This window comes from Vicia villosa, linkage group LG5 (genome assembly GCF_029867415.1).
Source record: "Vicia villosa cultivar HV-30 ecotype Madison, WI linkage group LG5, Vvil1.0, whole genome shotgun sequence".
In the NCBI taxonomy this organism is placed as follows: Eukaryota; Viridiplantae; Streptophyta; class Magnoliopsida; order Fabales; family Fabaceae; genus Vicia; species Vicia villosa.
Genome location: NC_081184.1, coordinates 127,365,735 through 127,376,265, shown reverse-complemented (window position 1 = coordinate 127,376,265; position 10,531 = coordinate 127,365,735). Strand labels below are relative to the sequence as shown.

The following is a 10,531-nucleotide window of genomic DNA, read 5'->3' as shown; positions in this document are numbered from 1 at the left end:
ACATTTCCTCTATTTCTAGTCAATATAGGACTTTAGCACTTTCACACTTGATACCCAACAATCTCCCGCACAAGTGTTAGTCACCCACATCACTGACATTAATCTACACTAGGATCCACTTCTGCTCTTCCTCCGAACCAATCAGACTTTGATACCACTGCTGGGGAGTCCAGGGAGTGAGATCCAAAAGTGTCAATGGGTCAAACTTTCATGTTTACAAAAGACATTGATGTCACATACTCACCCAAAACCTTAAAGCTATGGGGGTATGGATCAATTTTTTTATAATCCCAACATTTTTTTCCATTTTGGTCGTTGTAGGACTTTACCATGCTCACGTGAAACCCAACACCACATAACATACTCGATTTGTATCATTTACAAAATAGCAACCAAAACAAGAGGGGGGAATCGTATGAAAGGCAACACAAGCATCATGTAGCAAATTAGCAATAAAAAGAAAAGACACCACGTGTCTGCTTCAATTTTTCAAGTAGATGAAAATCATGTCACTGTCTCACTGTGCCTCATGTTCAATTGCCAAAAAAGTTGTGGTTCCAAGCTAACAAATTTCTGCTTGCATGTTTATTAATTTAACGGTAGTGGATATTGTTTATCTACCCAACAATACCCGCACCTGTTCACCTTCACACCCAAACCTTTGTCTACAATGAAAGCTTCTATTCTCATAGAATTGCCATCTTTATTGTCTATATCTTTCAGAATATTAAAGAATGATTCCTTAGTGAAATAGGTTAACCACATGTGACTCGATTGGTCCATAACAAGAGTTGTATCAAGTAGAATGCTAAAATGAACCTTTTTGTCATCTCTACGAAAGCTTAGATATAAGACAGGTTTCTGTCCATTTGCAGTTGTAGTTGGTTCACGACGCGCCACAGAAAATACTACACAACAAACAACTCCAATGACATTACTGTCTTCCATAATATGGTATGGGTTTATTGTCACTGATCTGCCCACCTTCTGATTGTTAAACAAGCTTTGAATATCACTGCCGGGAATAACAATTTCCATCCAATGAAAGGAGGAAGAGGATTCTTGGTTTGCTAGAACGAATTGCATCATCCATGAAAAAGTCATGCTACTGCAACTTTGCCTGTCAACCAATTCAGGACAGTTGAAAATATACATCCCTGCTCTCCAATATTTGCTGGGCTTGATAGCAGTAGGTGAAGGAAGCTCGGGAAAAGATTTCAACAGCATGCAATGCTCCAAATTCAAATATGCAAGTTCGGAAAGCTGTGCGAGACTAGGTAGTGTCACAAAATTGTTTCCCCCTAAATTTAATATTTGTAAACAATGCAGACCTCCAATAGTATCTGCTGGGAGTTGGCTTAGACCACAAAAACTAATATCAAGTTCGCACAAAGCATGTAAGCTGGCCAAGGAAAGCAATTCTAAATGGCATGGATTGTTAAACGCTTCGGAACAACTGCAATGATTTAAATATTCAAGAGAGTTGAGATGATATATGCAGTTAGGTATGCATATAAGACTTGTGCAATTTTTCAAATTCAAGAAAACAAGCTTCTTCGCAAGACCAATTGATGGATCTAACTCCACAAGCTTTACACACCCTTCAAGGTTTAGCCGTTCAAGATTCGTGACATGTCCAAAATCTTGCATCTTGATTAAATTTTCAGAGTAGCTTAAATCCAGAGTCCTCAAATTGGGCAGATTCTGTGATGCGAAAATCAACAAAACTAAAGACATTATTGTATTTTCCTTAAAAATTTACCTTTATAACCAGGTTTGTAAGTTTCTAAGAAAGGAAAAATTATACAGAAGAACTTATTAGTACCTTCTTGCCTTCCCAGAGTTGTTTGATGCTGCTATACTTCAATATCAACTCAACAAGTTGATTGGGCTGAAAACTTGATGGCAAATACATGAAAGGATAGCTCGTCCATTCAACATACCTTAATTGATTAGAAAGATTGTTGAGGCTTCCTAAAACTTTAACACCCATAAGTATGAGCAATCTAAGACGACTCATGTTTGACAATGAATCAGCCATCAATACTTCTGTATCGCTTTCATTTCCATTCAAAACTATGGCATCAACATTCTTTTCCTAAAGCATTGCAAAAGAACAAGACAGATATAAAATATTTCAATACATATATATTCAGCTTTTATTAAAAAAATGGAAATAAGTTCTACATTTTCAAACAACTACCTTACCATATTCTCTGACATAACATCGTAGCAATCTTTATGGACCCACAATCTACTCCATTTTCTTGTTTCTTCAGTTGAATGTAGTTGAACAAGTTTTCTACCTAGCCCTTCCAACATAGCATGCATTTCAATCTTTCTTTCAGCTGAAATGCTTATAAGTGATTTATCGACAAGAACTCTTAATCCAATGTCAGGATGACATCCACAACAATTTAAAACATGTTTAACAAATTTTTCCTCACGCCCGTTGAAAAAACAAGCAATGTCAAGAAATATTTGTAATTCCATTTTCTCTAGCCCGTATAAACTAAACTGCAGCGCATCCATAATAACTTTGTTTGGACTTTCTCGCAATCTAGCCAAAGCACTTTTCCATTCAGAGATACTTCGGCCAAACAAAAATGAACCTAATACTTTAATCACTAGTGGAAGGCCATCAGCATAATTTATTATGTCATTTTCCAACTCCTTATAGGTATCACTCATAATATTATCACATTTGAAGGCTTTTCGATAAAATAATTGACGAGAGTTTGTCTGATTTAAGAGTGGAACTTTGTAAAGTGCATCCACTCCATACTCTTCCAAGATATGAGCATCTCTACAAACTACAATGATTCTACTCCCTGCAACTAACGATTTACGATTCACAGCAAGTTTCTCCAATTGTTCCCTATGATCAACATTATCAAAAACTAATAGAACCCTACAACGACATAGTCTACACTGTATCAAATTAGTTGCATCATAAAGATTGTATATCTCACGGTGTTCTCCGCCTAGAATTTGATGTAGAATTTGCTTGAGTACCCCAATTGGACCGTCTTTTCGAAAAATGTTACTTACATCGTCAATAAGACAGCACACTTCGAAGTGATTAGAGACTTTCATTTTGCCATATAAAACAGAAGCAAGAGTTGTCTTCCCTACTCCGCCCATCCCACAAATTCCAACAGCCCGAACATCATCAACTGAGTCCAAAAGTAAACATTTTTCCAATTCCTCTATAGGAGAAAGCATTCCAACTAAATCATTTGGAAGATATGAAAATTTGTAACCAAACGTATCTATTATATCTTGAACAATAATTTCAATCTCTGCATATTGTGGCCTGAAATAGTTTTAGTAAAAGAGTTAACCATGAATCTATATATATCTTGAAGAGGGAAAGACTTACTTACTTATCATGTAGATCCCATCCAGAGATATTGGCTGCTTGGGTGAGAGCTTCCCTCCACCGTTGAACTTTCTCGGGGTGATGACGGAATGTTTGTTCATGTCGAGTAAAGGCGTTTTGATAACTCCTACTTTGCCTTCGCACCTCAAAAGGTCTGACACCGTAGAAAACAGGGAGAACACGTTTTTCTGATGGTTGACCGCAGTGAAGAAGAATGTGTTCCAATTCTCGCAAGCACCAAGTTGAGGAAGCGTAGTTCTTAGAGAAAACCACAATGAAAATCTGAGAGGATTCAATTGCTCGGAAGAGCTCGGGTGCTATGGATTCACCTCTGTTGATATGTGTATCATCCCTGAATGCAGCAATGCTTTTTCTTCGGAGTGCACCGAAAAGATGATCTGTGAAACTAAGGCGTGTGTCTTCACCATTGAAGCTAACGAAAACGTCATATTTTCTTTGCAGCAATGTCTTGGGAGTGATACTGCTGGAAGCCATCGGAATAACAAATTATTGAACTGAAAAGTGGCTATGGTGGCGGCAGAGAGTACCGTCAACACCTTCTGAGTTCTGAGCGTTCTATACTGATAAGATGAAAATCTAATAATGTAAGAAGATAACGTGATGTGGAAAATACATTGATGTCCTCAACTCCTATATTTTAATGATTAATATAACCAAAACATGTATGTACGTGAAGGTGGTAGGGTTAGTAAAAATTGGCCTCCTCCTTTTGAGAATAAAAACACCAATTGTGTTAATCGAAATAAGATGACATTTGTAATTATATGAGGATAAATTTTGGGGTATGACACAACCCTTAATCCTTAGGGATTGTCACACATTTGTACTTTTAGCAAGTACAATTAACACCCACCGTACGGGCCCAATGAAACCGACTTGGACCTGTTGGCGACGACAATAGTAAACTTAATCCAAAAAGGGCCATGATAATGTTACTATGGATTATTGCAATATAGTATTATTGTCGGTGACGGTTGTGTTGGACTAGTGGCTCCGAACGCAAGAGGGGTGAATTGTGATATTCAAAATTCAAGATTAATTTAAATGTTTTATTACTTAAAAACAAATTATGTTAGTATTTACAAGACTAGAGATAAACAAACAGTGTAAATAAAAACAATAAAATAAATATCATAATTTAAAGAGATAAGGGTTAGAGACATGACACCAAAGAGTTATTCAGGTTCGATCGAACGTTGACCTACTCTTGTCCCCAAAAGATCTTCTTGAGATTTCACTATAATATGGAACTTTTCTAGGTCATGCCCACAAACCTTTGATACAAGCGAATCGAGAGAGATTTTACATTGGTTTATCCCCTTAGCCAAAAGAGAGCTTTTCATTGGAAGAACTCACGAACCAATTAGATATTTTATTGGTTTATTACAATAATCAAACTAAACTTTTATCGGCTAAGTTCTGGAACCAAAAAGAGATTTTTCAATGGTTGATCTAAAGAACCAAACTTAATTCTTCAAGAGTATCAACTTCTTGAAAGTAATACAACAATGGCACGACACTAGTACAATACTTTTCTCACAAGTATTTTTCACTCACAAGACACTAATACAATTTTGGTAAAGAAAATATTTCAAGAGAGATAGAACAGAGTAATGAAATGACAAGAATTAGAAAAGTTATGTATTTTGGTGTAAGAAAAAGTATGGAAAGACCTCATTTATATAGAATTTGGCTCAAAAAGAAACAATACATGAGTCAATTAACTCACCTAAACGATTAGATCTCGAGTCTAATCGATTAGGCACTTTTAGTAATTGATTATTATGACCGAAAATGGAAGGTTTTGACGTAAGGTTGTTACCAATCATTAAGAGACTATCATAATTGATTATAGACTTGATTAAGCATCATATAATTAATTAGGTATATAATCTAATCTATTAGGTATTTGAAAAAGCTTTTCTAATTAAGCAAACAGTCCCCTAATCAATTGGCTAGTACATGAAAACATTTTTAGATGATTTTGTTAAGTAAAGAGAGGCCTTTTAAAGTATATTATATGTGTGTTAATTGCCTTACCATCTTAGGAGTTATTCTCCTACTTTTCACAAACCTTTGGTCACTCAATCAGACACGACCAGACGAGCATTCACACTTCCTCAATTTTACAACTCTGAAGCTTTCAAGTTCCTTTGCTAGATATGTCAGACATATAAGCACTCCACTAGAACCTTGATCTTCTAATTGATGAGGTTTACGAATTTTTCAACTTAATTACCTTCATCTAAGAGTTGGAAAGATATTGCCACCGAATTCAACATTCATTAGCATTATCGTCATAAAAACACTAGGAAGGCTATCAGGATGATCATTAACTTCATACCTACAGTCACATAGATCCATATTCTCCTTTTTTTTATGATGGCAACACATATCTCAAGGGATGTGGTAAAACATAAAACAGATAGATAAACTTTGGAGTTGTTAGACTCTCCCTCACATGAGTAAAGAGTATACTCTATTCTCCTGAGAGTATACTTATCCCTCTTTGGGATAATTAAAAGGAAAAAAAAATATAGCACATGGATCACATGTTTGCCTAAGTGAAGGAAACAAATTACTTAGCAAACAAGATGAACAAGGAAAGTCCCTACGGCGGGTTTAACCTTATTTCCCACATTACATGTTATATGATATCGACAAAGTAATACATTAGAAGAAGGAAATACCTTTGTCACTGCATTCATCAATGCGTTATCGGGGTCCGTAACAATTGCCTTAGGCATCTCGACTTGTTCCTTCAAAAGTGACTGACACACCTCTAATGCCCATGTAAAATTATCCTCTTTTTCGCACTCAAAGAAAAGAAAAATCAACCACATATGTCTTCTCGGTGGATTTAACACCTACCATCTCAAATAACGGAAGTCTATACTTGTTGGTCTTGTAGGTAGAATCGAGAATGAGCACTATCAAAAACGTGTAGAACAACTTTATCGAATCGGGATGAGTCCAAAAAATATCTCGGACCATAACTCCATCATCGCAAATTATGTATCGTGACACGTATTTGCTATCATCAAACAATTTGAGCATAGAGATGTCAACTTGCCTCCGTTAGCGGGGATCTCTGTGGGAATTCCCCGTTTGGAGCCCCAAAGACGAGGAATTTTTCCCACGCGGGGACGGGGATAGGGAACAAAGTCTCCCCAAAGGCACTTTGGGGACAGGGGTGGCATAAATATCCCCCTCCCCGTGGAGTCCCTGCCCCACCTAAAATAGCATAATGTCCTTAATTTATATATAATTTTAAATTATTATGTAAGTTTATTTTTCATTTCATATAATTAATATTATACACAAATTTAAAATATATTTATATATATATATATATATATATATATATATATATATATATATATATATATATATATATATATATTGTTAGTAAAATAGTGAGATCTAAAAGATTATTTCAATTTTTCTTAGTTTGAAAATTTGGTGGTCATGACACTCAATATTATAGATTAAATATTGTTAAAACAATATATTTATCATAATGGAATAATTTCTAAATTTCTTGTGGTTAGCTTTTGAAGCTTTTACTATTAATTAATTTGGTTTAAAATAAAAAATAAAAAATCATGTTTATGGATGACCGCCTGAACCTTGGGGATCCGTGGGGACCCGCGGAGACGGGGATGGGGGCAAAATCCTCCCGTTGCAGGGACCCGAAGCAGGGATGAGGAATAGATTCGAGGGCAGGGATTATGATGGGAATGTATCCCCCGCCCCGCCCCGTCCCATTGACATCCCTATTTCAGCAGTTGTTGCATCTCACTTCTATCTCCCCTAATTGCCTTATTATTGTGGTACCAGATGTTATACACTTGCCTTATATTTGATACATTCCCGGGTTCCTCCCATTTCAATGTGACAAATATATTTTTCGGTTGGACAAGATTCAAGGACATGTCACTAATACTGTCTTCTCTTTCGGTTTAAGCCGACATACACTAGGATGATCTTGTAACTTTGAACACAATTCATGGTTATGCAAACCACAAATAACACTAAATTTCCACTTCTTATTAGCCAACATGTAACCACGATATTTCATGGTTATGCAAATCACAAATAACACTAAATTAATTAAGTGTTGCAAGTAGTCTTTCAGTTTAAGGGTTTGAATGTTTTAGATATGAGAAAAATGTTGGAAAAAATGGAGTTTTTGATGATGAAACAATTATTGATGAAGTAAACAAATATTTTCATTTTGGATAACTTATAAATGTGACCACGAATATGTTATGAAAATTTTATGAGTTTTTCTTATGATGGTGTTATTTAATGCCTCACCCTAGAAGCTGCCTATTTTTATATATAACAACTAGTAATAAACCCGTGCGTTCGCACGGGTTCTAATACGGAATGCACATTTTTTTAGATATATATTTTTAATAGAAAAATGTCTGGTATCCGTGAAAAATAATAATTAAATATATAGAAAAATATCTAGTAGCCGTGAAAAAAAAAGATAATTGAATGTATAGAAAAATGTCTAGTACCCTGTGAAAAAATAACAATTGAATGTATCGAAAAATGTCTGGTATACGTGAAAAAAATGATAAATGAATATAGTAAAATGTCTGATACCCGTGAAAAAAATAATAATTGAATGTATCGAAAAATATCTGGTACCCGTGAAAAAATAATAATTGAATATATAGAAAAATGTCTGGTACCCGTTAAAAAATAATAATTGAATGTATAAAAAAATATATGGTACATGTGAAAAATAATAATTAAATGTATAGAGAAATGTCTGATACCCGTAAAAAAATAAAAATTAAATATATAAAATGTATTACATTTTAAATAAATGACAATAAATATCTTAAATTTATAATATCAGAACATAAATAGAAAGTTATTTATATGATAAAATTTAAAAAAATAAAAGTTGAAAAAAATATTTAAAATGTTATAAAAGTTATAATTATTTTATATTTATTAATTTAATTGTAATAAATATGTGTCTCACTTATTTGTTGATATTTTTTAAAAAACTATAATTAAATAAGAATATGGTAGAGTAGGAAAAGAAAAAAGTGTGTGCATAGTTAGAGTATGAAAAGAAAAAAGTTATGTTTTTAAGGTTTGTTTAATTTTTCAATTTGAAATATTCAAGCATGCATTGGAAAGAAAAAAGTTATGTTTACCAGTAAAGTTTATTTAATTATATGACCCATATTTTTCTCGTTTTTAGACAAAAATAATATATTTTTTTCGTATACAAATATTATTTTTAATAAACATTATTTATAAAAATATGTAAATTAACAATAAATATTTTTCCATATACAAAAATTATTTTTGTTTATACATCATTTATAAAATTATGTAGAACAATAGTCAATTGAAAGAAATAAAAAAATTTCATCAAATATATTTTGTCCTTAAATACTTATGAATTAAAATAAAAATTAATTTTTTTACACTTCAAAAACCCTATATTCTAGTGTTGGCGTACAATCAATTAGTTGGGATGTTTTGACTAAAATAGTAACAAATCACATCATTATATATTTCAACTAAATACATTAAATCATCTTTTATACCTATAATAATAATAATAATAATAATAATAATAATAATAATAATAATAATAATAATAATAATAAATAATTATTATTATTGACTACTATAATTATCAAATTTTTTGTAGAACATCAATCATGTGTTAAACTACAATGAATTTCTTCTTAAACGCTTACAGAATTCACACTATTAAAATTAAATGCATACCAAATTTTATAATCAATTTAAGATGCCAAAGCTTACAGAATTCACACTATTAAAATTAAATGCAGACCAAAGTTTATAATCAATTTAAGATACCAAAGCTTTATCCCCAACAAAATTTTCTTTTTTCTCCATTCCACAAAAAACCTGTCAGAAAAATAAAAAAGCACCATGAACATGAATTTTAAAACATGAAAAAATTGATGAAAAAAATAATTCCAAAAGCATAAATTATTTTCTCAACAATAATGAAATAGATGTTGCACAAAGTTGTTTCTTAAAAAATAGTAAAAAATATTAATGAAAAGAAACAAACAACTTAAAATTTTAATTTATACATGATTGATGGAACAAAAATAGTAAAAGCTCAACCTTTTTTTTATAGAATGCGATAAAAAGGTGTAAAACCACATAATATTCGTAAAACTTCAAAAGAAACTAAAATAAAAACCAGATATGTAAAAAAAAAAAAATTCACCTTAAGATATTTCTCTGTTTCCTTTCACCTGATAGATCTGAAGTTAAAAAATTGGTAGATCTCTTATAAAAATGGTAGATCTCTTCAAATATCATACATACTTGCTGCAAAATAAGAGCAACAAATTAAATCCATACAAAATCTAAAATAGAAAAAATAACAAAGAGATTGATTTGGGACTTTCATCGAACACGATGCAAGCAAGGTGCATTATATATTTTGAAAGCACATTATTGACACAAACAACTGTCACAACAACAACAACAAATAACACCATACAAATAAAATAGGAGCAAACAAAAGGAGAATCTGAACAAAAATCAAAAGTGAAAAGGAGATCCGCATTTTATCGAAACCTGCAATAACAACAACAAATATAATCAACAACATAATCATCGGTGTTTCATAGATCTAAGTAAAGAAGGATAAAATTATCATTTTTGTTGAAGAAAAGGAAGAGAGAAGAAAGAAGAAGAATAAGAGAGAGGAAGCAGAAGAGAGAAAAAGAAGAGAGGAAGAGAAAGGTAGAGGAACATAGAAGAAAGAAAAAGGGAAAGTGAGAGAGAACGTGTAGAAGAAGTGATTGGGGCATGAAAAATGAAAAAAGTTTTGGGAGCATAAAAAGTGGTTCAGTAAAAGATTTGAGGTGATTCTATCATAAAGTTAAATGATATAATATTGTTTATTTTTTAAAATCCATTAGCTTTGCAACCAAATGAAGAAAAGCAATTGAAGAAAGCTTAGACCATCCACGTGGCTAGCTATATGAGCAGCAGGGTAAAATTGTAATTGGCAGAACATAAAATTTTCTTAGATTGTAGATTAATTTTGGTTAAATAAAAGGAGTATAAGCAGAAAAATATTTGCATGAAACAAACATAACA

At 32.5% G+C, this 10,531-nt stretch overlaps 1 protein-coding gene across 2 annotated transcripts; it reads right to left on the bottom strand.

Annotated features, from left to right (window-relative positions):
- Nucleotides 1-453: 453 nt before the first annotated feature.
- LOC131602419 (disease resistance protein RUN1-like) lies at nucleotides 454-4,017 on the bottom strand. Of its 2 annotated transcripts, none has more exons than XM_058874525.1 (4): nucleotides 3,387-4,017; nucleotides 2,209-3,316; nucleotides 1,826-2,098; nucleotides 454-1,704 (listed from the first exon to the last, which is right to left on the bottom strand). In XM_058874525.1, exons 1-4 carry the CDS (start codon nucleotides 3,875-3,877, stop codon nucleotides 589-591), a joined length of 2,988 nt encoding a protein of 995 aa, XP_058730508.1. In that variant the 5' UTR covers nucleotides 3,878-4,017; the 3' UTR covers nucleotides 454-588. The 2 variants fall into 2 exon arrangements, with proteins under 2 accessions (XP_058730508.1, XP_058730509.1); XM_058874526.1 differs by having other exon boundaries at nucleotides 3,383-3,619.
- Between the last annotated feature and the right edge of the window lie 6,514 nt (nucleotides 4,018-10,531).